This window comes from Lepidochelys olivacea (assembly GCF_965140295.1).
Source record: "Lepidochelys olivacea isolate rLepOli2 genome assembly, chromosome: 8".
Lineage (NCBI taxonomy): Eukaryota > Metazoa > Chordata > Testudines > Cheloniidae > Lepidochelys > Lepidochelys olivacea.
Window position 1 is genome coordinate 91698064 of NC_140418.1, and position 27902 is coordinate 91725965.

General features: G+C 40.2%; 1 protein-coding gene across 2 annotated transcripts in view; it reads right to left on the reverse strand.

Annotated features, from left to right (window-relative positions):
• Window positions 1–27902, reverse strand: part of PATJ (PATJ crumbs cell polarity complex component) — a 228617-nt gene that overhangs the window by 50075 nt on the left and 150640 nt on the right. For both annotated transcript variants that reach the window (XM_084636472.1, XM_084636473.1), the window contains 3 exons: window positions 19604–19695; window positions 7951–8023; window positions 4019–4111 (listed from right to left, as the gene is read on the reverse strand). In XM_084636472.1, coding sequence (XP_084492598.1) covers window positions 4019–4111; window positions 7951–8023; window positions 19604–19695 — 258 coding nt within the window. The remainder of the gene's footprint in view (window positions 1–4018; window positions 4112–7950; window positions 8024–19603; window positions 19696–27902) is intronic.

Consider the following 27902-nt stretch of genomic DNA (forward strand, 5'->3'; position numbering starts at 1 on the left):
AGATGGACCGTGTGTCTGGCAATTCACATGTTCCTATGTACCTCAGAAATTAGAGTTGGGTATTTGTCTAACTTTAAGCATAATGAGTAGTTTCATGGGATCTTGTGGTGATGAGACTCTATGGGCAATAGGGGAAATATTATGTTCTCAGCAATAAGACATCTTTTTCTTTTGGCCTTGACAGTCACCAATAGACTGGCAGCAGGAATCTCTGCTTAACTTGTCATCTAAAGAATGAGCCATTGAGCACAGACCTGCAATGTTAGCAAAGAGCAAAAAGTTCAAGATCCATACTGCTACTTGAACACATAATTTTCTGGCTCGGAGAAAAGCAACAACAGTTAAGGCACTTATAAAAATGAGTATTTATATAGCCAATATTATTGAAATCTCCAACACCCTTTATCAACTCCACATTCTAGAGTTATTTGCCATGATTCACCAAGCAATTTTCAAAATTTGGATTGTGATAAAGATCTTACACAGCTTACTGTCCAATCGGTCGCCACTATTTTTACAGCCTATTCTGTCCCTTGCTCTAGAGTCAGCATCATCTGAAACCACCAGGATGTTCCTGGTTAACCTAATAGCACTATATCCATCCTCCAAATCCATCTCCCTGTTCCTAATCTTTCACCTTCTCTTCAGTCTGACAACTCCATAGATAGATAGATGATACTGACTCTGGAGTGACTGGATTTACATTGGGGTGAGTTTAGACCATTGAGTGTGAGGTCATTACTGATATATATATATATTTATTATAATGACCTCACACTCAATGGTCTAAATTCATCCCAACATAAATCCAGTCACTTCATTGGATGTACACCAAACATATTCTGGATCAAGACTACATTGCCTAGTGGATAGAGCACTAGACTGGAACTCTGGAGACTTGGGTTCTAATCCTGGCTCTGGAAAGTCAATTCACCACTCTGTGCCTCAGTTTCCCCATCTGTAAAATGGCAATAATGATTCTGAGCTCCATTGTACAGTGCTTTGAGATCTGTGATAGAAAGTGGTATGTAAGAGCTAGGTATTATTATCATAAAAACAATCTTATCTTTCCCCTTAAATTCTTCTCTTCTTGCTCTCTGTCATTGTTGACACACTAACATCCTTCCTAGCACCTAAATTGTAATCTGAGTATCATATTGATGCCTTCTTTCCCCATATCTTTCCATTGTTTTCTTTGGACTCTTTCCCTCATTCATCCATTCCTGTGCACCCCTACTGCAAATGACTTAGTTCATGCTTTCATAACTTCCTGTCTTAATTACTACAACCTTGTCCTCTCTGGTTTCCCCAATTGCCAACTTTTCTGCTCCATTACATCCAAAATGCAGCTGCCAACATAATCTTCCTTTCCAATTGCTCCAGCTACATCTTCCCCCTGGCTCCTTTTTGGATCTCTACAATAGTTTCCACTCTGCTACATTAATCACATACTTCACCTCCTCATTTTCAAAGAATTCCAAAATGCCACCCCCAACTACATCTCTCGCCCTCATCTCCTGCACTGTAATCCACTCCCTAATATATGCCCAAGCTTTTCTCCTAACTGTTCATCTCTTTCACCCACTTCAGACTTTGTGTATTTTTTTCATATTAATCTGTATCTCAGTTTCCCAGCTGCAGTATACCAAATACGGCATGCAAAGTAACAAAAATTTGCTTTTACAGTTAGAATTCATGCATTAAAACTCCAGTTCATTTGTATTCCAGGGTGGTTTGGACAATTCAAATGCACATATTCAACCCATGAGTGCTTTGTCAATCAGGAATACAAACAAACCAATATTAGCTCGGTGGCTGATTTCAATGCTCGAATACTATATCAACTTCTGGTTCTTTGGAAAAAACTCAGTGGACTTCCAAGTATTTGTTGGTAATTTTCAAATATTTTCAAAAAACAAATAGGTTTGCAAGAACCAATGACTTTGTGAAGCAAAACAAAAACTCCTCCCCCAAAACAAACAAAAAAGCTCCATTTCCTTCAGTGAAAATACCTTACATAGATTATGCATAAATAGCATGTCTCAACTAATGCACTAGCTGAAGAACTATACTAAACTGTTGTGTGGGGTAGATGGTTGGGGGGTGGACAAAATAATTGTCCCAACAAATTTTATGTTTCTGTGGGTTAGTCACTCCTCAGCATACCTAGGATTTCTCGATTTTAACCTCTAACAGAGCCTTAGAAAGAAGATTAAGGCACAACCCCAGAAATTCTAGGTTTCTGATAACGTACAATCCTAACACATTAAACCACCAACATGTATCAATGCAGAGTTTGATATTTATTACAGCACACACTCTGACAGTGCCACATTAAACCAGAAGTTATGGATTTGATGCAGAAATTCTATAGCCTATGTTATGCAGGGGGACAGACTACATTATGATAATGGTCCTTTTGATTTTAAAAATCTATGAAGGTAGGATATACATGAGTGTGATTTATAGCCACAAGCTTTTTTCTGGGGCATGGAAGATATTGTCGACAAAAGTAGATGTGAATCCCTTGTTGCTGAGTATAGCTCAAGAGAGGGACCAGGGAGCTGCATACAACTGCTGTACCTCAATATAGAACAAATTGTATTTACATCTCAATCATATGAACAGGTGTAGGAAATCATATATACCTGCTTTTCCTCTCACTTAGATAAATCAGGAGTTACTCACTAAAACTCAATTGCACTACAACCGCGTGAAAACATAATGAGGCCCTGTGATGCTGGCAGACCAGGCACCAGCTCATGCCAAAGTCCCCAAGTCTCTGCTGAACTCTGATATCTTTGTAGCTGAAATCTGGCTCACTTGTGGGTTAATGTTGATAGGATAGGTATTAGAATTGTAAGAAAGTGTTTGGATTCTATTGAATGCTTGTGAGTTGCTGCATGCATTAATCTTATTTGTAATATCTGTGTTCCATATTGTAATGTAATTTTTGAAGGGATGTATTACGAGCCTCTATGACTGCATGAATCACCATACAGGAGAGGGCCATTAATTAGTGTGAAGAGAGAAGCTCCTTGTAAACCCATCCAGAAAGAGGAATCCCATTGATACCAGACTGGCTGTGGTTGGATCTTGGATCACGAAAGCTGATGCTCAAATAAATTGGTTAGTCTCTAAGGTGCCACAAGTACTCCTTTTCTTTTTGCGAATACAGACTAACACGGCTGCTACTCTGATCCTACATCTGGACTGAGGAATGGTCAACAAGAGTACTAAAGGCTCTTAGAGTTGTTCTGCAATCCTTCCCCCACTCACATGACTCATTTTCATCAACTGAATTTGCAACTGAGAGCATATGGCAGAAGAGGGATAAAAACACCAAACAAAAGGAACTAAGGATCTCTATGTTGGAGGGATTTTTGAGAAGCAAGGAGTTTCTTAGACATAAGGAAGAGATCCCCATCTGCTTTTTCTGGGTTAACCCTAATGGACAAATTGAGCTTGCTGGTTATAGAAGCCTCTATTTCCACTTAAAACTTAACTGATTCATGTGTCTATATTCACTTGCTTTAACCTTGTAAATAACTCTAGCTTCTTTTTCCCATTTAATACACCTTCATATAATTTATTATAGGAATGGCTACAAGCGTTGTCTTCCATGTGAGATCCAAGGTATTGGGAAAGTGACTGGTACTTTGAGACTAGGAGTAACATGAATATTGCTGTGATCCTTGGGTTTAAGGGCCATCTATCACAGTGATACCTCACCTTGGTGACAAGACAGACCGGAGTATACAATGGGACCGTCTGTGATTTTGTTTAAGGCTGTTAATACGGCTGAAGAGTTTGCACTTAATGCAGCTGGTTGGTAAAATTTAAGTTTAGGAGTCATGACCAGTCTGGGGTTTGTGCCCTGGTGTTTTAACAGTCTGCCCTGTCTCCCACGCTCTTGCACCACAGTTGGGAGTGTCACAAACCCATAATGTTAGCACTTTTCAAGCTTCGAATTTTGTGGATGACTAAAACACGTTTCTTTAAAGATAGCGTCACTTACCGTTTTGATACATTCATCATCAGTCAAGCTTTTCATGACAACTTCTGAGCTGCTATCTTCTTCACTGCTTGCATGTTCAGTGCCACTGTGATCCTGGTAGAGAGATTGTTTTAAAAAACAAAACATTACCCCTAAATAGCTCATGATAAAATTAGACAGCATTTATGTGATGTGATGCTTGTTTGAAATAAGGAAGAAGATCCACAATGAACCACCACTGATTAAAATCAGTGTTACAAATTTCAGAAGGCAGGTGCTGGTCTTTATTGGTCGAGGATGAATTTATATTAGGACCACCTCTTCTTACACATCACGAATACTGTAATTAGCATTCAGGGGACAACAACTCCGACATTACTGAGGATGAAGCTCATGAACCAGGAGGAAAAGGTGTTTTACTGAATGGTGCTCAGCTATAGAATTCCCTTCTGCAATAGGCGAAGATGAGCACGTTTTACTTCCTGTAGAGCACATGCAACACCCCCCCTTTGCACAGGGGAGGCAGTGATATAACAGATTAGGAGTTTTCTTCCTTTTTTAGAGGTCTCCCACCAAAAAGAGGCCATGGAACATAAAATGTTACCATAGTTGAAGCAGAGAAAATGGTCTTACCAGAATAATGCTGAAACTTAATTTTTGTATTTGGTGCATAGATATTATGGTGACTTGTGCTTTCCACATACACAGAGAGCATAATCATGACGGGGAAATGATGCAGAACATGTGTAAGAAAGGACTATTATGTTTAAAAAAAAAAAACATTCCAAATCAAGAGTATAGGCTAAAATTTCTACTTCTATTGTCTTTCCCTAGCAAACATGCGATATGTTTTTACCTGAGAATTGTATTCCTTTTACCCAGCTCCTGAAGATGAAGAGAGGTTTTTAGGGCTGTTTTCTCTCTCTTTTTTTTTTTTTTAACGTTCAAATGAATTCAAGTCATTGCTCTATATCCCAAGCATACACTTCCTTATAAAGCAAAATTGACTGTATATTACCAATCCAATTTCCTGCAAAGATCTTCACTAGCAGACTTCTTTACCAGGCTATTCTGAATTCTTGTTAGGCATTGAACAGGTAAAACGGGATTTATGCAAATGGCCATCTTGCGATCTGAAGAGGTAATCTACTTCTCTTCATACTTTAGGAGGCTCACTCCATTCGGTATTCACAAATAATGCCTCATCCCAGTGACAAAACATTATGTAAGAGGTGGCTTTATGATAATATTAAGGTTCTTGCAAACAAAGCTTCTATTAGACTTATACACTATATTTTGGTTTAACTAGCTCATTTGGTACCAGTACTATGTCTATTGTGGTCCTGTGCTATAGTTTCACAGAAATAAACATGTCCCCATGTTACAGGAGTGTTTACTAGTCAGCCATTTTTCTCATTAAACTACTTCAATCAAAATGAAGAGATCAACATTAATTCTGTTTAGCAATAGTATTTTGTAGTTATGTAGGCATCATGACATACTGCTAAATTACTACCTCACCCACCTTGTCTCTCCAGGCCTGTTTTATAAGAAAAAACAATTCTACAAGCCACACGTATTGTTAAACATCTACTTAGTGTCTCCTCTGAAAGTGCATAATATAGTCTACATTTCAAGATATGAACAATTAATTTACAGCATAAAGCCCTACATAATTATGACAACCATCTGAAGTATTTTTAAAGTGGTGTAAAAGGTCTGATGGATAGCCCTAGAAATGAAAATCCTGCATTTAGCCACAAAATAGGTAAAAAACGTCCCTTCACTGCATGTAACTTTACCCATCTCCTGGGTCTACCATTAAGGGTCAAATAGCAAAAGGGACAGAATTCTTTGGTTCCTGCAGAGTAGTAGATTTTGGTGATATGGACACTTGACCATGACAACCTGGAATGAGACTACCAAACCGAGCTACATGGGATATGGTACAACTATCACATGAAAACAACAACTTCTAGTCTGATGACTTAAATTAGATTGTAAATGGAGAACTAGAGGTAGAAGGCTCTATACCTATCACCAGTTCCTGAGCTATTCAACCATTCAAGCAAAATGACAAACCTTTCCCTCTCTCCCCTAAATGTACATTTGCAAAAAGCTGCTTCAAAATTTATATTGCCTTTCAGTGAAGATTTTTAAACATCAGGTCCATAGGAATGAACCCTTCAAGGGCAGGATAACAGGTAATACCATGAGGGTGCAAGAACACAGCAGCTGAAATTACTACTTGTCTTACCTTTACTATTTACCAACATAAGAAGGGAGGAGTTCTAGATATAGTGTAGGGGACAACAGAAGGTAAGGAGGTCATCACAAAATGACCAAGAAAACTTTAAAGTGAACCTAAAGGCTTGGTCCATAGAAACCGCAGACTAACAAGGATTCTGGCTGCATGGAACAGGACCCAATGGAGCATGAAGCTTCAGTTCAAAAAGAAATATTCTTCCTTTACAAAATAGATAAATGAAACCCAGGGTTTTAATTAAAGAGTTCCCCTGAAACAAAAGTTAATTAATGTGGCTTTCTGTACAGCATAATAGCACTTGAATTGCATCACGGATGTACAATAAATGGCCTTAAACATTACTGTAACTTGAAAACTGCAAAAAGCATGCTCCAGAACTTCCATCTAATATTTCAAAGCATGAGCTAAGGCTGCATGATTGTAATAATGCTTATTAAAATATCAAAAAGCAAATGTACCAACGACCAGAATTTAACAATTCAAGGCTAGACCAAGCCCCAATTGACTCATAAAACATGCTTTGCTTTATTAGCTCAAGAAGACATAGCATTAATAAGCAGCAGCAAGGCTAGCCATGTGCTATATCTACAAATAAGTACCATATTTCTCAGTTATATTATTATGAGGAGACATCAAATTGATAACGATGTGGTAACATTCCAGATTGCATTGCACAGTAAGCACAATGCATTCATAAAGTTCAAAAGGATAAAAAGAGTCACATTAGGGGTGATGCAACTACCATAATATAGAACAGCACTGTCACGCTGAGGAAGCTCCTACTGTTGGAGAACAATCAGAAACATCCATATGCTTTTAGTTGCATATTATGAATCTATACACTAAAACGCCATGTTAATACGCCAGATAAAGTAACATACTGTCATTTCCACTACAAAAATGTAGTCTATAGTATAGCCATAAATCGTACACATAGTCTAATAGATAGGTCACAGGATTGGGAGTCAGGAGACCTGGGTTCTATTCCTTGTCATGCCAAACTGACAAGTTATTTCACCAGGCTTGTTTCCCCTTACACTCTTGAGTATCTTGGCTATCTAGATTGAAAGCTGGGATGGTCTTTCGCCAGGTGACTGTATGTATGATGCTCAGTGCAATGGGGTCCTCAATCATTGTTGGGACCTACCTCTCTACCGTAATGCAAATAATAAATATGGAAATAGTTCTACTGCCTTCAGTGGGCATTCGCCAGGCCTTCAATATTTATTTTCTAAATTCAGCTACCTAGATTTACTCCTAATGCCTGTGAAAGAATCAAAACCTGGTGGGACGTCTTGGCCTTCACTTACAAGGTGTCTCCCTGTGTCTCTCCCACTGAAAATGACAATTTCTTCTCTGGGAGGACCCTGAGATTTCACTTGTGTTCCAGGCAACACCCCCCCACAAAACTTTCAACCCTCTCAGAAAATAATTGCGACAGGAGACAGCAAGGCTTTCGCTCAATGATTTATTTTCCTGCTGTATCACAGTAACTAAGACAATATCTTGTCACCTAGCACCATGCCAATTGTTTCATTTAAAAAACAAGGGGAAACACACGCATTTGGTCAAGTTCCCACCTGATGCATATTCGCTTTCAGGGATTAATCAGACAAGGTGTTTGAATGTATGTTGTACTAATTAGGATTAATCTAATTTAGTAAGCCCTAATCAAAAAACATCTTACCTCAATGGAAGACTGGGAGCTGTAAGGTAATGGGAAAGGAGTAACAGCCATTTGGTTAACTGCATCTTCATTTCTATGAAACATCAAAAAAGGCAGAATCACTTTATTACACATTCAGACACAAAGGCTAAACTATATTTTGAGTTCGTCCTTGCCTCATGTATTAGGATTCTTTTAGTACAGTTTATTAGTAAAATATTTATCCTATGTAAAAACATTAGGCGCCTAGAAAGGCACACTTTTCATTTCTGTTTGCATCCCTTATTAGTTAATATAGGATCATGGCATGTCACCTTGGAAATAAATTAATTTATGTTCAATAGGGTTTGAGCAATTCAATAGTATTAGAGAACAATAAATGGGAAATGAAAATACATCCTTTAAAAGGCGTTTTGCATGGGTATTTCTTTTCCTGCTCAAAAAAAGATTTCAAAATCTCTTCAGGAAAAGGCTCCTAGTATCTACCCATGGTATGTCTAATGCATTCACCTATCAGGCATATAGGTAACATTATTGTATCTACTACCTGTGTTAGTAAAGTAGCTTTTTCTTTTCAGTTCATATTTGCTATATACATTTCTGAAAATCTGAAACAAACTTAGCAAGATTTTAAGGAGAGGTGGGGAATCAGTTAATACAAAACACAAAATCCATTAGGTATTAATACATTGTTACTCAAAGATAATATTCAAATAATAATTTAAAGTATCTTTTTCCTCTTGGATGACTATGTGTTCCTAAAACGACTGATTACTTTGCAACTATCAAAGATGTTTTTATGGAAGGCTGACAGATATTCATGCTGCCTTGCTACAGGATGTCTTCGGTGACATTCAGAATTGGCTGATGAAATTAGGTAAACACCTTTGTGATCTTAATAAAACGTTACCAAGGAAACTGCAGCTATTATATTGTTTTAAAGAAGTATTTGACACACAGAAAAAAAAGGGAGACTTCAAGTTTTGCTTTAAAAAAAGCTGTACAAATGAAACAACAACAAAAATGTTTTTATTATTTATATTACAACAGTGCAGAGAGGCTCCAAATGAGATCAGGATCCCATTATGCTAGGTGCTCCATAACTGTAGCCTGTAAGCTCATTGGGACAGGGACTGTTTAAAAAGACAAGACAGATAAAAGGAAACATCATCATTCTCACTTTGCAGATGGATGATTGAGATTATGTGACATGACCAAGGTCACACAAGAAATCTGTGGTAGCTCCAGGAAGTGAACCCAGATCTCCCACGTTCCAGTGTCTTAGGCACAAGATTTTCTTTCCTTTAATTACTGGAATATGACATTAGACAAATGTTCATTATAAAATCACTTTTAGAGTGTAAATATCTGGAGGAAAAACCTGGGTATGGTTTGTCAATTATCCCTCAAAGGGTTAAACATGTAAATCCAGGATATCCCGATTACTCAGAAAGAAAGACAATGCTAGATCAACAACCTTCAGTAGAGCAGAAAGTAGCGAATGCAATCATAGGCATTTGAACGGATAAATCCTACATGCAAAGGTTGGTGAATTCATTTACTTTATCTTCAACCAAGCAGCCATAAAGTTCAAAAAAAAAAAAATGGTCTCTGTATTGATCATAATCCCTCACTCAGACTCTCTCAGCCTCTTCTTCTGGCCCTCCTCAAAGCTTCGCAGCACTCAGAAAATATGCTAACATCTGCGCTCCAATGACTAGCGTCACCAACCCATGCATGCAGGAGGCCATGCCAGAAATCTGAAGTAATTGAGCAGCATCACATTTTCTTTTCATCTTCACATCATGATTTCCAAGCATGTATTACTGTACCAGTACAGCATATTAGGCAAGGACATTTCTTCCTGCTTTTCTTTTCACAATGGTACACTGCAATTACATGGCAGTTCTCACATATGAGAATTAATCAGCAAATCTAAGATGTCTAAGAAACCTAGCAATTTTTGCCTACTATTAATTCACGTTATACAGACTTCCCCCCTCCCACCAGCAATGGACAAAGTCTTACATAAGCACTAACAACATGAAAGCTAGCATAACCTACAGCTCATGACGCAAAATGTATAGCCTGATGATAATGCATACATCTTAAAATCTTTGTGAGAAATGCTGTTATAATTCTAAAACATTGCTAAACATAAATCTTAATATCAATATTATAAAATTGTTTTTACTTAATTACATAAAAATAGTTTCTGCTGAACTTACAAACACCATCATCAGGTTTACAAATGTATGTCCTTTTAAACAGACGGTAATTTTTATTCCATATAATAAAAAATTACAATCATTCCTTGGGGGAAAAAACAGGGTTGCAAAAAGTCACAATTTGTAATCTATCCCTGTTGTAATTGTACAAATTCAAACACTTTAATACTTCAACAGAGACCGCTTCAAAGCAGATTCAAAGTGGGAGCATATTTTAAAATCACAGAGCTAATAATAAATTGCTTTTTGTACTCCACTCCCAGAAATTTCCTTGATTAAAACAGGAATTTTATTTAAAATTAAAATTAATTATCATCATCTTTTGATGTTGGAGCAGATGCTTAGCGGTTTGAGGATTGCGTTTGAATTACAGTGGCTGCAAGTGAAAATTCAGCACATTTGCCATCCGTTACTACGGTTACCGCTAAGAAACCTGTTCGAAGATACCACTTCATGCAAAATATTGCCCAACATCAACTTGTTCATAGATTTCCTGGAAGCATTTCATCAGGGTTGAGACAGTCCTTCATTTTTTTCAAGGTCAGAACAACTTTCATGCAATTTACACACTATGCTCATCTTGCCAATATAACCTTAAAAATAAATGTCTCTCCATTTTGCAAGGATGTTAAATGTCCCATAATTTTACACCACTGTCCTTATTCCAACTCTCCTCCACGGTTTGCGTAGGATACTGCGTGCATATTGTCCACCTGATTGTTGACTCACACCAAAGACGTGTCTGCCTTTCAGTGGTGTTGTATGTCTATATGATGTGAAGCACTCTAGGATGGAAGGCTCCCCAGGTTTTCACTTTAGTCAGAGATAAAAGAGTGCTGACTGATTATGTCAATAGCAGTCACTATCTCACAGTACTCAAGCAATAAGAAACTCAGTCAGTGTAAAGGGCCAAGGAAAGCAGGCTGAAGCCAATGCATAAGTGGCAGAAAGCTTGTGCTTTTGGCAAGGCTTGCTTACCCAGCTCTCTCCCACGTCTGTTTGAGCAAGTTACCATACCTCCCTCCTCTTCACCACACTAAGTATAAACCATTAGACATTCCTCTCCCTCCACTCCCTACCAGGAAACAATTTTTAAAATATATATATATATATTGCCCCTCTATAAGCCTGACCATTTCTGTCTAACAACTGTACCTCCAATAAGAAATGGATTACTTGTGGCACCTTAGAGACTAACCAATTTATTTGAGCATGAGCTTTCGTGAGCTACAGCTCACTTCATCGGATGCATACCGTGGAAACTGCAGCAGACTTTATATACACACAGAGAATATGAAACAATACCTCCTCCCACCCCACTGTCCTGCTGGTAATAGCTTATCTAAAGTGATCATCAAGTTGGGCCATTTCCAGCACAAATCCAGGTTTTCTCACCCTCCACCCCCCCACACAAATTCACTCTCCTGCTGGTGATAGCCCATCCAAAGTGACAACTCTCTACACAATGTGCATGATAATCAAGTTGGGCCATTTCCTGCACAAATCCAGGTTCTCTCACCCCCTCACCCCCCTCCCAAAAACCACACACACAAACTCACTATCCTGCTGGTAATAGCTCATCCAAAGTGACCACTCTCCCTACAATGTGCATGATAATCAAGGTGGGCCATTTCCAGCACAAATCCAGGTTCTCTCACCCCCCCACCTCCATACACACACAAACTCACTCTCCTGCTGGTAATAGCTCATCCAAACTGACCACTCTCCAAGTTTAAATCCAAGTTAAACCAGAACATCTGGAGGGGGAGGGGTAGGAAAAAACAAGGGGAAATAGGCTACCTTGCATAATGACTTAGCCACTCCCAGTCTCTATTTAAACCTAAATTAATAGTATCCAATTTGCAAATGAATTCCAATTCAGCAGTTTCTCGCTGGAGTCTGGATTTGAAGTTTTTTTGTTTTAAGTTAGCGACCTTCATGTCTGTGATTGCGTGACCAGAGAGATTGAAGTGTTCTCCGACTGGTTTATGAATGTTATAATTCTTGACATCTGATTTGTGTCCATTTTTTCTTTTACGTAGAGACTGTCCAGTTTGACCAATGTAAATCGCAGAGGGGCATTGCTGGCACATGATGGCATATATCACATTGGTGGATGTGCAGGTGAACAAGCCTCTGATAGTGTGGCTGATGTTATTAGGCCCTGTGATGGTGTCCCCTGAACAGATATGTGGGCACAGTTGGCAACGGGTTTTGTTGCAAGGATAAGTTCCTGGGTTAGTGGTTCTGTTGTGTGGTATGTGGTTGTTGGTGAGCATTTGTTTCAGGTTGCGGGGCTGTCTGTAGGCAAGGACTGGCCTGTCTCCCAAGATTTGTGAGAGTGTTGGGTCATCCTTTAGGATAGGTTGTAGATCCTTAATAATGCGTTGGAGGGGTTTTAGTTGGGGGCTGAAGGTGACGGCTAGTGGCGTTCTGTTATTTTCTTTGTTAGGCCTGTCCTGTAGTAGGTAACTTCTGGGAACTCTTCTGGCTCTATCAATCTGTTTCTTTACTTCCACAGGTGGGTATTGTAGTTGTAAGAAAGCTTGACAGAGATCTTGTAGGTGTTTGTCTCTGTCTGAGGAGTTGGAGCAAATGCGGTTGTATCGCAGAGCTTGGCTGTAGACGATGGATCGTGTGGTGTGGTCAGGGTGAAAGCTGGAGGCATGCAGGTAGGAATAGCGGTCAGTAGGTTTCCGGTATAGGGTGGTGTTTATGACTCTTTGCTATTATGCATCAGCTTGAAAGATTTTTTTCCTACTGACATTGGGAATGCTCTCATCTTTCCCCCTTTTTTTCAGTCTACACTTAACTAGCTGCTTATTTTATGACAACCATTTAAAATGAATATTTAATCTGGGCTGCAGAGTAGGCTGGGTCATTGCCATCTTAAAAATAAGAGAATGAATGTTTTAACTTCCTGGACATATGGACTTGCCCATATAGAAGTACCAAAACCGGGAGAAGCCTAGAAGGAAGTTTAAAAAATAATAATAATGGGAGAATGGGAGAATGTCAAACCTGGAAATAAAGTGTTTGGCATCAGCCCATTTTTGATCTTTTCTGGAAAGCAAAGCCCTACAGAACCTCCCAACAAAATACATTAAAATATTTTTGCTATCACAGTAAAATTTCCACTACTCTTCCAGATTACTGCCAAGTAACATTTCAAAATTTGTCTGGCAAACTGCACCCACTAGGGGGTAACGCTGGGTATTTCAAAAAAGCCTCAGGGAATTAGCTGCTTTATTCTCACTGAATTTCCAATGGGATTTGAGCACCTCTCTCTGCTGGGCTCCTTTGAAAATCCCAGCCAAGATAGTTATTGTTTCCAGTACTTGGGATTCACAAAGACAAGCCCCATTTGCCATATTAGCTAGAAAACAGCATTGCACTGCTACTCAGTATGGTACAATGTTATTTAACATAAACTAAAGGCAATGCTTGAATTGAGCTCTGCTTCCCAGAAAGATTATACTTTCTTTTTTACAATGCTCAGGTGATTTTTTTTTTTTTAAAAAACAAACAAACTATGTTTACAGGCTGAATTTCTTCCAGTTCATTATTGGAGAAAGCCAAGCAACAGCAACATGTGCTGAATCTAAATAAAAACCACAGTGATAATACAACTGTGAACTTTTCATATGCTATTACAAGTTTATATAACTAACTAACGAGGCTGTTGGGAAATAGCACTGCATTAAGGCCTGTGTTTTGGAGTTTGGCCAGAAACAGCTGTTTTAAATGACCACTGTCAACTTTATAGTGGAAAAGATCATAAATTGGCGTGAAAAACTTTCTAATACAATGGGACTTCTATGTTCCTCATTGCAATTACAGCAATTTGTCTCATCAGCAAAAGTTTCGGGAAAGGGCGGTAATGCAGTTTTTAACACTATCTGGAGGTGAGAAAGTATGAGACAAGTTTTTCACACTGCACTTTAGTTTTTGAGCTGGGATTTGTTTCTTGGTAGAAATGGAAAGGCTGAAGACACCTTGTATTTCTTCTATGGTCATGACTGGCTCATCCAACTCTATACATGCAATGAAATGTCCAAGCTCTTCATCTCATTTTACAACCCCTTCACTCTCACTCACTGGACCCTGGGGGATCCATTATGCCTCATATTTGTGGTTGGTTCTTTAGGTGATGTCAGCACCAGTGCACAGGGCTCTTCTTGCCATAGGGATTGCCAACTGCAGGGTTGGAGATGAGACTTCCCAGTGCTTTTAATGGTGGGCTAATTGAAAGCACGGTGCTAGATTCTTGTTGCTGAGAATGAATGGGGTGTAAAAGGAGATGAAGAGCTTGTTAGTTTCAGCAACTCTGGGTTGGCTATCCATAACCCAGTTCCACTGTAAGGAAAGCTCACAGCTAGGGACCACACTGGAAAGTCAAACACTATCCAGTATTGCTGCTTCTTCTATTACATTGGATGAATCGCTATTCTTGAGGCTGTTGATTCTCATCGCCTGTATAAATACCAATCTATAGGGTACCATGTGACAGCTAACTGGAGAACAGTTCATCTGCTTTGAAGTAGCTATTCTGTGCAACATAATGTTTGATCACTTCTGTTATTTGGTTCTGACTTTCTGGTACAATAAGGTAAGGTGGAGCTGTACCAGAAACTCCTTACAGGAGAAACTTTATAGATAAAATTCTTTGCTAGCTGTGAGTGGTTCATCCCCAGTTTTCAAATGTAATAAATGCAATGGCACTCTGCTCTCTCCAGATCTTTAATCAGAGGGACACAGCTGAAGTCATCCAAGCAGCAAACCCATCAGCACAGCTTGCAGTCACTAATATGGTCACCGCTTGCATTTTTAGCTGGAAAAGCTTTTGTATGTGCAGACAGAAAAGATGCATCGAGACTCAAGATGTCTATTGCTCTTCAATCCCAATATTGTAGCAAAGAGGTGTATGAGTTAGCTGTGTTTCAATATTTTAATTGAAATATTATGGGGAAGAGATTTAAGAAAAATCCTTTAAAAGAAGTGAGCAAACACAAGCTTCCAAAGCCCTGTTAAATTGAACCACTTCTGGGGCTGGCACAATTTGGAAGCTGTGTCATCACATGAAAAAATAATGGATATGCATACAAACTGAGACAAAAATCACATACCAAAGAGTTTATAGCAGAGGTGGGCAAACTATGGACATCTGGCCTGCGGGACCGTCTTGCCCAGCGCCTGAGCTCCCAGTCGGGGACGCTAGCCCCCAGCCCGGGAGGCTAGCTCCCAGCCCCTCCCCTGCCGTCCACCCTCCCCCGCAGCCTCAGATCACTGCGCCACCAGCGTTCTGGTCTGCCGCTCCTGCCAGGGAGCACGGCGGCATGGCTGCGAGCTCCTCCAGCTCTGAGCGGCATGGTATGGGAGCAGGGGGGTTGGATAAGGGGCAGGGGGTTCCGGGGGGCAGTCAGGAGACAGGGAGTGGAAGTTCGGGGAGGGGGGAGGTCAGGGGACTGGGAACGGAGGGAGGGGGAGGGTTGGATACATGTGGGAGTCCCAGGGGACCTGTCAGGGGTCAGGGGTGTGGCTAGGGGTCAGGGCAGTCGGAGAGGGGGGATTGGAGAGGGGGTGGGGTCCCGGGGAGGATGGGGGGGGTCCCAGGAGGGGGCAGTCAGGGGTTCTGAGGGGGGCGGGAAGTGGGGGGGGCAGATGGGGGTGGGGGCCAGGCTGTTTGGGGAAGCACAGCCTTCTCTACCTCTCTATACAGTTTTGCAACCCTGATGTGGCCCTCAGGCCAAAAAGTTTGCCCACCCCTGGTTTATAGTCTAAATAAGAAAAGATAAACAACCAAGTAGAAAGGGGAGGGACATGGGGATTTTTTTTTTTAAATGAGAAGGGGGTTTCAGGAGATACAATGACGATGTTTGGGCCCAGAATAGTTTACATTAAGTAGCTTATGGTTTCTCGTATAATACAATCTAACTAGACTTCAAGCTTGTATTTGTTTTTTGCAGGATTTTGAAACAAACTTTTGCAGTGTATTTGGTTTACTTACAGGATGAGTGTACAGCTAGATACAGTGAATTTGCGGTTGTTTTTTCCCCTCTTTTACTGCCTACTCATTGCAGCTGCTGCTCTGATTGCTAATAACACTTTCCCTTGGAGAGCCTTTCTTTCCATTAATATTTGAAAGGGTGCTCAGGTCAAGCAGACAGATACATCCATTGTCAATGCACCATAAAATAATGCAGACAGCAGTGACAAGATGCTTGTTCTGCTGAAGTCTAAAGACATTACATATATTTACAACTTGGAAAACAACTTTTAAAATGACACCTTCTCTCGCCCAAGAGACAGTAACAGGAACAAATTCAATGGCTACACCATTTCTAATTCAGTGTATGTAGTTGAGAAACTGTTATTTTTAAAAAGAAGCTCTTCTCATTCCAATGGATACATTCATAGATGATCAAAACTGGAAAAAAGGAAGATTTAGGCAAGCCCTTCTATTGCCTTTATAGATAAATATCTCTTAAATGTGATCCAAAACACATACTAGAAATTTTCATGTCCAAAGAGACTCCACAGCAAGTGAGCTACCTTTATTAGGAGCCTTGTGATATTTTTAATTACAGAAAGTTAAAAGAAAAGTGTGTCTGGTGGCAGACTGTGGCAGATTTTGCAAGCAATCTGCTCTTCAGAGAGACGGCCTGACAGCCTGCACTATATCTAGTTCTGGGGTTCAGTTTCGTGTGTTCTGCTTCAGCCTCTGGAGCTTTCACACCAGACACACATTCCACATGCAATTAACTTATGGAGAGTGAGTTGTTGTATGTGACATTTAATTTTCAATAGCTAGGGGAAGTAACACAAGAGCTGCAGGCAAAGTCATTAATCACCCCTGAATCCTCTGCACTGCCAAGTACGGCAACTCATTCTTCATTGCACTAACACAGCTCTTCCATTATATTTGTGTGTACTGTGCCTCACAGACAGATGTGTGAGTATAAACACACAAACACACACATGGTTATACATCAATAATAGGTATTTATGAATAAATTATATAAATTCTAGTATATGCCACACAAATATATATGGGTTAGAAGTCCATGTAACCAATTGGTATGGGCATAATTAAACGAGGCAAGCCACAACTAGACTACACACATTTGTCCTAAATTACTCATTCCTGAGTATTAAAGTGTATACAGCCAAAACTGTGTGCAAGGGACAGTCCTCACTCTAATGATACAAGCAGAAGCCCTCCCCCGTCCCCAAATTAGAACAATGGCAGCTCTAATTAGGCTGGGACTATGGTGGAGGAAGTTAGGATGTCTTAATACATTTACAGCCAAAATAATATAGAGAATGTTTTCCTGCTTAGAATAGAATAGAAGTACATCTGGTCAGAAATTTTCCAGTGGAACATGGCAAAAATGTTTGGTCCAGTGGCAAAAATCAAAAGGTTCCACAGGAAAGTGTTGATTCTGATAAATCTTTTGAGGGAAACCAAGCAGGTTTCACTGGTTTCCTAACAGCTTCTTCACACACCTCCCCAGTTCCTTGGCAACCTGGGCTCACTGGCTGCTGCAGAGCTGGGGAGGCTGGAGAGCTGGGACCAGAAATTTTTGAACAGTTCATCTTGGTCCTTCCAAAAAGAATTTTTTTGAAAATGTCCCTCCCAGTGAAAATCGCACATATCTCACTGTTTGATCTGATCTGGAATCCCCCCCCAAATGCAAGTGTTTCTGCAGGACAGAAATTTCAGTTCCTGAGCAGATCTAAAAATAAGAAATACACCCATCTTTGATCCTTAGGAACTGAAAGATACATGGTGCACTGCAGTATCTCATTCCCTCCCCACATAACCACCACAAAGGTGGCCTTTGTTCCCTCCTTGAGTCCATTTACCACATCCCTCTTTAAAAATGAGCCATTCCATCCAAAAAGCACTCTTAGAAGAAGTCACTTCCCATATGAAGCAAGAAGCCTCATACTCCCACCTGCCTACTCTCCCCAAGTGGCTCTCTCTTCAAGACTGAACTTTTCTGGGTTCCATGAAAAGTTCTCTTTATTTTTAACAGTAAGGTCAACTGCCTAACCCCTCCTGAGAGCTGACTGGAACTCATCGCAGACAGCCTAACCTGGTCTTTCCTCCCAGTGGCCAAACCCATCCTCCTCCAGTATCCCTTTGTGGCTTATATATATAAACCCTAGAAATTAGCCATTCTGCATAGGAACTGGTTAATTTTCTATGGGTTTGTCGCAGGCCAAGCCAAACCAGAGAGTCCTACAGAAGCTCAGGGAGTGATTTCAAGAGAAAGAAAACTCATCAGAGCATTTCCCTTCCCAACCAGGCCAGATTAAGACACAGGCATGTGAATATGCAACATAAACATTTGACAACATCAGAATCTTAGTATTAATTTTTTAATAATTTCTAGACCTGATAGCTGCAGAAGAAAGCATGAAACCATGAATGATGCAATGACGTCTGTGTCTGCAGGCAGCTTGAAACCATAGCTCTAAGAGGTGTGAACTGCCCCCTGCATCTCTCAGACTTCCACAAAGTTATTTTTAAGGAACTGCTGAGGCTGGTGACATCATCTGCAGTGACATCACCAGAGGGTGGAACCTCAGGAGGCGTGGGAAGTTGGTCAAGGTGACATTTGGAGAGTGGATCTTGAGGAGGGAGGTCTGAGAAGTCACAGGGAACAGGGAGTTGGAGGGTCAGACAGAAGGTCTGGATAGACTTGCCTGGAGAGGGTAGCTCACTTAAGAAGGGTTAGCAGAACTCTGAGGAGGAAACCTGAAGAGAGCTCAGCTTGGTATCCCTAGCCCCACATAGGTAGATTGAGGTGGGCTTTGGAGGGCAGAGTCTCAGAGGAAGTAACGGGCCCGCAGGTCCTGGCACAGTATGTATGTATATTTGTAAATAATTAAGACGCTCAAGGTAGAGTTACATAGACCTGATAAGATGAGCAGTTTCTGTGTATAAAACTATTTCTTTAAAGCTTCCAGTTCCATGTTAGATTATAGTTGTCCTTAGTGTAATAAATAAGATGCTTTGTTTTTACTAACTCTAAGACTAAATCGGATATGTGCTACTAAGTTATAAGTGATGCTACCTAATAATTTCCACATGCTAGAGTGTATTTCCAGTTCCTAGGGAGAAATGACTAAAACCTTTTAAAACTAAATCTAAGAGAGAAGGAGTGAATACTTGTTGTGCATAATGGTGGCAGCAAAAGGTACCAGATAAACAGTCTCTAAGCATCTCTGTCACCTGTTCACCAGAGGGTGAGCAGGCCATCACAGTTATCCTTGGAAAGAGATTTTAAACAACATTACAGAGATCTTCTCAACAATGCTCAGAAACGTGGTTAAGAAAAAGATTATCTTATTTCAAAGGGGCTCAGCATCTCTGAAAATGAGGCTATTAATGTAAAGGCTCAACTACAATTAGATGTTTTGATGAGAACTGGTCTTACCGTATGAAAACCAACTTGACCTTTGACGGAGCAGTCTTAATTATTGCAGAGGCATTTTGGTGGCTTCTTCCATACAATATCTGATTGTTTATCTGTTAAAAAGAATGGGGAAAAAAACTGGTTCATGTACAGATGTATTTAATTAAAACTAAAGCTAAATATGTATTGTTTTGAATTTAATTATAGTGGGTAATCCAACACTTCAAAGATGACGACAAGCTAAAAGGAAGCTCAAACGATAAAGAGAAATGAGGGGCGCATGAAATATAAATCCCATTGCCTATGAGGATATTAAAAATAGGCAAAGCAGCATCGCACATTACATTTTTACTTTACTTTCAGGAAGACACATCAGTATGCCGGAAGAGGTTTCAAGCACAAATGCACTGTGGTAAAATAGTATATGAAAAAGCAAACAGGAGAAAGTAAACAATGCTAACCTCTGTCAGTGTACTCACTTTTGATTTGGACAGTCCACGCTATTATCCTGCCATCAGTTCATGTGCAGGAAGAGGGGAAGGTTGTGATATTGAATTCAGAGGTAACACTTTATAATACTGATTTAGCTTTTCTATCATTTCTCTTATGGAAAAAATAGATATTGAATTTTTTTGAAGAATACCCTATTTTTCCATCATGACTTCAAGATAGACCATGAAGGTGTAGTTTTAAGACTGAGAAAAATGTTAATTTTCAACAGTTTAGTCACTCTTATTTTCAAAGCAATATATATATTTTTATATTGAGTTAATATTGCCAAGCTCAAAGTATTCCAGGAGAGCTGTAAAATGATTAACATATTGCATAATGCTTTATACAAGAAATTAGCAACCTCATACTTAATTAAGGTTTCAGAGTAACAGCCGTGTTAGTCTGTATTCGCAAAAAGAAAAGGAGTACTTGTGGCACCTTAGAGACTAACCAATTTATTTGAGCATGAGCTTTCGTGAGCTACAGCTCACTTCATCGGATGCATGCCGTGGAAACTGCAGACTTTATATATACACAGAGAATATGAAAAAATACCTCCTCCCACCCCACTGTCCTGCTGGTAATAGCTTATCTAAAGTGATCATCAGGTGGGCCATTTCCTGCACAAATCCAGGTTTTCTCACCCTCCACCCCCCCACACAAATTCACTCTCCTGCTGGTGATAGCCCATCCAAAGTGACAACTCTCTACACAATGTGCATGATAATCAAGTTGGGCCATTTCCTGCACAAATCCAGGTTCTCTCACCCCCTCACCCCCCTCCCAAAAACCACACACACAAACTCACTATCCTGCTGGTAATAGCTCATCCAAAGTGACCATTCTCCCTACAATGTGCATAATTAAGGTGGGCCATTTCCAGCACAAATCCAGGTTTTCTCACATCCCCCCCACCCCCATACACACACAAACTCACTCTCCTGCTGGTAATAGCTCATCCAAACTGACCACTCTCCAAGTTTAAATCCAAGTTAAACCAGAACATCTGTGGGAGGGAAGGAAAAAACAAGAGGAAATAGGCTACCTTGCATAATGACTTAGCCACTCCCAGTCTCTAGTTAAGCCTAAATTAATAGTATCCAATTTGCAAATGAATTCCAATTCAGCAGTTTCTCGCTGGAGTCTGGATTTGAAGTTTTTTTGTTTTAAGATAGCGACCTTCATGTCTGTGATTGCGTGACCAGAGAGATTGAAGTGTTCTCCGACTGGTTTATGAATGTTATAATTCTTGACATCTGATTTGTGTCCATTTATTCTTTTACGTAGAGACTGTCCAGTTTGACCAATGTACATGGCAGAGGGGCATTGCTGGCACATGATGGCATATATCACATTGGTGGATGTGCAGGTGAACAAGCCTCTGATAGTGTGGCTGATGTTATTAGGCCCTGTGATGGTGTCCCCTGAATAGATATGTGAGCACAATTGGCAACGGGTTTTGTTGCAAGGATAAGTTCCTGGGTTAGTGGTTCTGTTGTGTGGTATGTGGTTGTTGGTGAGTATTTGCTTCAGGTTGCGGGGCTGTCTGTAAGCAAGGACTGGCCTGTCTCCCAAGATTTGTGAGAGTGTTGGGTCATCCTTTAGGATAGGTTGTAGATCCTTAATAATGTGTTGGAGGGGTTTTAGTTGGGGGCTGAAGGTGACGGCTAGTGGCGTTCTGTTATTTTCTTTGTTAGGCCTGTCCTGTAGTAGGTAACTTCTGGGAACTCTTCTGGCTCTATCAATCTGTTTCTTTACTTCTGCAGGTGGGTATTGTAGTTGTTTGGCCAATACTAGCGGCTATTTCCATCACTCAATACAAATGAGACAGAATTCCTACACTGCTCAAACCTTTGTTAAATAAAGAAAATAAACAATGTCTGGTGTTCAGAGTCAAATGAATGATCCTTTATGGCAAGTTCTAAAAAAATTCAGCATGAGAAAAGTTATCTAAACACGACTTCTAACACAGCTTTTAACAGCTGATCCTAAACTATGGCCTACAGGTCAAGAGTGGTCAAGTTGCACTTGCTAGTCACATGGTGCTGACTCTTTTCTCCATCTGAGGACAACAAAAACCCACGATACATTTTAAAAGACATTCAGTTTTTGCTGTTGGGGTTATTTTCCAAGGAGGAATCAACAAGTGAATATTCTTCAAATGGTTAAAGTAATCCAGCAACAAATTGTATGGCAATCATATCCATATTTTACAAATACTCCTGCAAAATATATTCCTTATTTCCTCCCCAACCCCCACCCCTTCATTTCCTCACCACCTTTTTAAAAGTTTGATATTTGGGAGTGCCCAAATATATATATCTATTTGCATAGTAAGATCTGATTCTGCTTGCCTTGTATACTCCAGAGTCCCTCTGAGGTCAATAGCAGTTTGAGGTATACAGAACATGAAAGGATCAGGCACGAAGGAAATAACACTACCCTAAAGTTTGAAGAGCTTCAAAGTTATTATTATTTGCAATTACCATACAAGGAGATACAGTTCTAGAGGTGGTATCCTAAACTCAAAGGTAAAGTTTAAGAAATTGGCAAAAAGGGAATACTTCCACAAAGAGATTCAGAGTTCAAATTAGCATATTATTAACTTGTGATAAATTTGTCTTATGTTTTTTCTCAATTTAAAAGAAATTATTCACTAGGGATATTATATCTGTTTTACAAATAGTTTGGATTTAGTTGAATTGCCATCAATTTTTCTTAACTGCCTACTTAGATTAGAATTTGTATTTTTTACACTGGTTAAATTAATCCTACTTTGCAAATGTATCAGAGTCCAAAATTTAATTAGCTGGAGTTAGGTCCGTAAGTTACAATTATTTTAATTATACAAAAATGAAAATGTAGTCAAAGCAATATATTTCCCTTGAGGTTTTCAGCTATCCCATGTAGTTATTCTTCAGTGACAGCCTAAATTGATTGATTTTTTTTTTTTTTTTTTAAAGGAAAGGGTTTCTTTTGGAAAGAAAATTTATCATGTTAGCTGCTCAGATACCCCAGTGATGAAGGATTATAGAAAATCCTACAGAAATGGAACTGCAAGAGAATATCTAGAATTTCACGAGGGGCACCATTTTGAAATCTTTTCTTATTTTCAATGGGAGACATGTCAGCACCACAAAATACGTTAGGATATTTACTTTATTTTGTGGGAATCAAAACCCATAGACAGCTACTTGGAAACTATGTTTGATTTTCTGCATTACAGTTTGCTTATGTTAAATGTTTTCTTTTGCTGAGATGCTTAACAATAACTTCAGAAAGTTCCATTATCCCTTGAAAAAAAAAAGAAAGAAAAAGAGGAAAAGGAAAAGAAACTAAGTAGATATGAACATAATGACTCAGTGGGCTCTCTATAAGGGTTTTTTTTGTGTTTGTTTTTAAAAACATGTCTTCTTGAAAAGATCAGGACTTCACAGAGAGGGAAGAAATTATGTCATCACCTGGTTATGATGTTGTTATCAGGTCAGTAGGCACAGGTTTTTATTCTGTCACTAAGGCAATAGTTATGTTGTTTTATGACGTGCTTGCTGAGTCCAACCAGCATCCAGTACATAGCAACATACTATAGATTTGGGCAACTGAAGTTTTATCTGATGGTTTTATAAGCTTAAGTAGTATCTCGCATGTACTTGCTTAAATCTGTAAATGACATGGAAGTTTATAACCCAGAAAAAAAAAAAATCAGAGGAACTTCCGCCCCTCGTACTTTGATATAAAGAAGTGAAAAGACATTAAAAGTGGGTATTAATATAAGAATATTCTCTTTACCACATAGCTGTGATAGGAACTGTTGTAATAATTGGGCCTATAAATTTATCCTAACTGTAAGCGGTAAGTGAAAGTTTATAAGATGTCACAATAACATTAAACAATGAATATTATGTAAAAGGGAGATAAAATCTAGGTTAGACTGAAGAAAAAGGCCTAGTGATATAATTCAAGGACTGTGTTAAAATCATGCCTGGTAAACTCAAAATGGGTAGAACTGAAAATCAAACCAAAATTGGTGCATCAGAAATTAGGTCTAATTGATTGACAAAATAACGCGTTTCATCCATCATTCCCTTTTGGGGTCTTAAAAGGAATGATTTAAAAGAAAATCAAACAGCAGCAGAAGAATAAGCTGTCTACCAACAACCACTGCAGCAAGCTTTACCACCATGGCTCCCACTCCCACCATCTCCTGAGACTCCAACACTGTTTGGCCATTGTTGTTCTGATCCTGAGAGACTGGGCCAGAGAGAGGGACTCAGATGACATCACTACCTCCAATGGAACTGGCCAACCCCACTTTCTCCCAGACATCCTTTTTCCTCTTCACCTTACTTCTTCTCTTTTTCCCCTTTGTTTAATAAGTATCTGGCTTAGCCATCCATTAAAAAAAGTTTTTGTTTGCAACACAGCTGTAAGCCTGTGACCAGAAAGGCAACTAAAAGCAATGCCCAAAATAGCCCAATCACTGGAACAAGTTTGCCAGGTCTCAGAGTGGCTGATAAGACTGTGCTGTGTTGGAGTTTTTCCAGCAATGAAGCAGCAAGTGAGAGTCCACATCAGAGACAGAAGCTGCATTTTCTATCTTTGCTGTTCTTTTCTTTCCCCTTTTGTGTGTTTTTGTAGTGTTTCATTTTCTAGAAAGCAGGACTGGACTTCAGCAACAGCTCCAGCCCATTTCAACTAACTTATTCTCTTTCCCTCCAAAAGATCAACTATAACCATCTTTAATTCCATGTAAAAGACTGGTTTTTTCCTTCTAAAAACTCTCTATAGTTAAAGGTAAAAGGAACCTGTGGGAGGGGGCTCAGGGCACGGGCAGTGCAGGGTTGGAGTGCAGGGGGTGGGGCAGAGAGGGCTCCAGCTGTGGGTGTGGGTTCTGGGGTGGGGTCAGGGATGAGGGGATTGGGGTGCAGGAGGGGGCTCAGGGCTAGGGCAGAGGGTTGGGGGGGCTGAGGAGGCTCTGGCTGGGGTACAGGCTCTGGCTAGGGATGAGGAGTTTGGAGTCCAGGCTGGCCCAGGGCTCCGGTGGGGAGAGAGAACTCCCCCACAGGTGTCTTTCCCCACAACAGCATCTGGGCTGGGGGCGGAAATGGTGCCTCTCCCTGCCACAGCAGCTCCAGCGCAGCTGGGCTGGGGCTCCTCTCCCCGGTCACGGCAGCTCTGGCATGGCTGGGCCAGACTAGGGGAGGGGCCCCTCTCCCCGACAGCTTCAGAGCGGCTGGGCTGGGGGACCTGTGCGGCCCTAAATAGCCTGCTATGTGGCCATGCAGCTTACAGGGAACCTAGGTGATTTTTCCCCTCATATTTCTTGGGACACCTCTGGCATGGATGCCCAGCAGCAAGGAAGAAGGCTGTTGTCTTTAGGCACCTCTGTCATTTGTGGCAGAAGCTTGGAGATACATCGTGAATAAGGCAGGGGGGTGCAGGAAGAGAAAGCACGGTCTCTTGGTGAAGGCAACTGACTGCTGAACCAGAGAACTGATTCTGTCCCTGCCTCTGCCCAAAACTATCTGCATGATGCTCGGCAAGTCATTTAAACCGAACTTTTCACAGTTGTTCACGAACTGTGTGCCCTGCTTGAGACCTTGGGGTCAGATTTGCAGAAAACTTGGGCACTCAGAGCTGCAGCTGGAGTCGATGGGTGCTGTGCTTTGAACACATGAAGTGGTATATAAAGCTAAGTACCCTGAAAAAATCAGGTGCTAGTCGTCTCAAATCGGGCACGACAACAGTGGGCGTTTTTGATGGTACTCTCTCTCTCTGTGCCTCAGTTCCCCCATCTGTCACATGACGGGTAAAAGATATTTCCCTACCTGACAGGGGTGCTGTAAAGACAAATTCATTAATGGTTGTGAAGCATTCAGATACTGTAAGTGACAAGTGCCATAGCAAAGTCCATAAAAAAGCCCAGGAGGAAACTAACAATGTTTCCATAAATAGTATGGAATAAATAAGGCAGGAGGCCATGCACTGAACAATGAAGGTGTGACAAAATATTGAGCAGTTTCTCATTAAATGAGCCTTGTCCATGCTGTGCACTGAAAGAGGCATGGGTCCTATGGGAAAAATAGAATGTGAACATGTAATTAAAGACCACATCATAACACATACACACAATGGTGATTGAATGAAGATTGCACAGGGAATTTTAATTCTGGCATTTCCTAACTTTTGACTGCTTGACTTTGCAATCTTAATGTTCTTTAAATTATACTATACTATAAATTAAAGGTGGCATTTACTTATAGGCCTGTGGACATGGTTTGTTCTGTTACAGGACGGCACTTTCAGAAATGGTGAGCACTGGTCTACTCTTCCTCCACTGTAGAAATTGTGAATTCTTTCGCAGACTTCACTGGGAGCAGATTTAGGCCAATACCAAGTTCTTTTGCAACTTGCAACCATACAGCACATATGCAAATCCCAAACCCTCCAAAAATCTACTAAGTAACACTGAAAAATAAATATTTATAAAATTCACCAGAATTGAAACATGGCCCATCTCTCAAGGACAGTAGTACCTATGGTTAGAAGGATTATATGACACCGGGAATAATTTAGGAGCCAGGAGAAAACCTTAGAGGCTCCCCCTATCTGTGCAAGCATATTGGTGTAAAAGTCCTCCAAGGTTCAGTGAGCTAGCATACAAAACTACCCTGACCAGTGATCTCTGGGCAGCAAAACACCTACTCTATTTGTGGGTCCATTTTGTTTGGGCTGGTACACACCAGAGATTTATCAGTCTACTTCAACTCATCTTTAATTCTTTGTACATTTCAGAATCTACATTCCTGCCAAAGTACAAACTCCCATAATAAACAAACAATAACTTGCAATCTCATCATGCATTTCCATCTCTCAGACTTAAGTTTTAATGCTCATTCTAGTTTCCCCTGCTTCATCTGAGGAGGTCAAAGCATTTCACAAGCACTAATCATTTTAGCTTTGTAACACTCTTGTGTGGTAGGGAAGTATTATTACCCACCTTTTATAGATGGAGAAACTGAGGCACCAAGAAGTTGATGGAGATGAAAAAGACCACCCAGGAAGTCTGTGCCAGACCCACTAATAGAAACCATCTTTCCCCCAGTTCTTTGTCTGAACCACAAACCCACTGATATCAATGACAGTTCTGCCTGAGTTGAGAGTCAGTAAAGAATACAGGCGTGGGTAGTTACTAGACTTTAGCGAGCAAAGCCTAAAGTATTAGCTTTTCTTTAGGGCTCAAGAGTGAGAAAGGATGACAAATGGCCTTTTAACATTTCTGTAAAATGTAGCGGTCCCTGGAAAGTTATAACACAACAAATCCTGCATCTTGACAAGGGGTTAGATTAGATGACCCTTGCGGTCCCTTCTAACCCTATGATTCTATAGTCACTGAAGCATGGACCAACAGGAATTTGCAGGAAAGGGCAATTTGCCTGTCATTATTTCAGCAAGAGACAGAGTCTTTAAACACAATTTATCACCCTAACAGAGATAAATTTCATACAGTGATACTTTATTTCAAAACAAGCCTTTTACACTTCATGGGCATTGAAAACCTATAATTAGACACTGACAAATCTTTAGATAATTCTAAGTGTTCCCAAGGCATCTCCAGACAGTCAGACTTCTCCTTTTCAGGTTAAGAAATGAGAGAAAATATTCGGTACTCATACAACACAGAGACAGAATTGCTGAAAGACCCAACATCGCTTCCCACTGAGTCCAGTAGGTCAGTACACACCTACTCTTCAGTGAAAGCTTCTTCAGAAGAGAAACATCCACAGGGATGAATGATTTTTTCAAACCTGTAAAGCAGTTATGATGT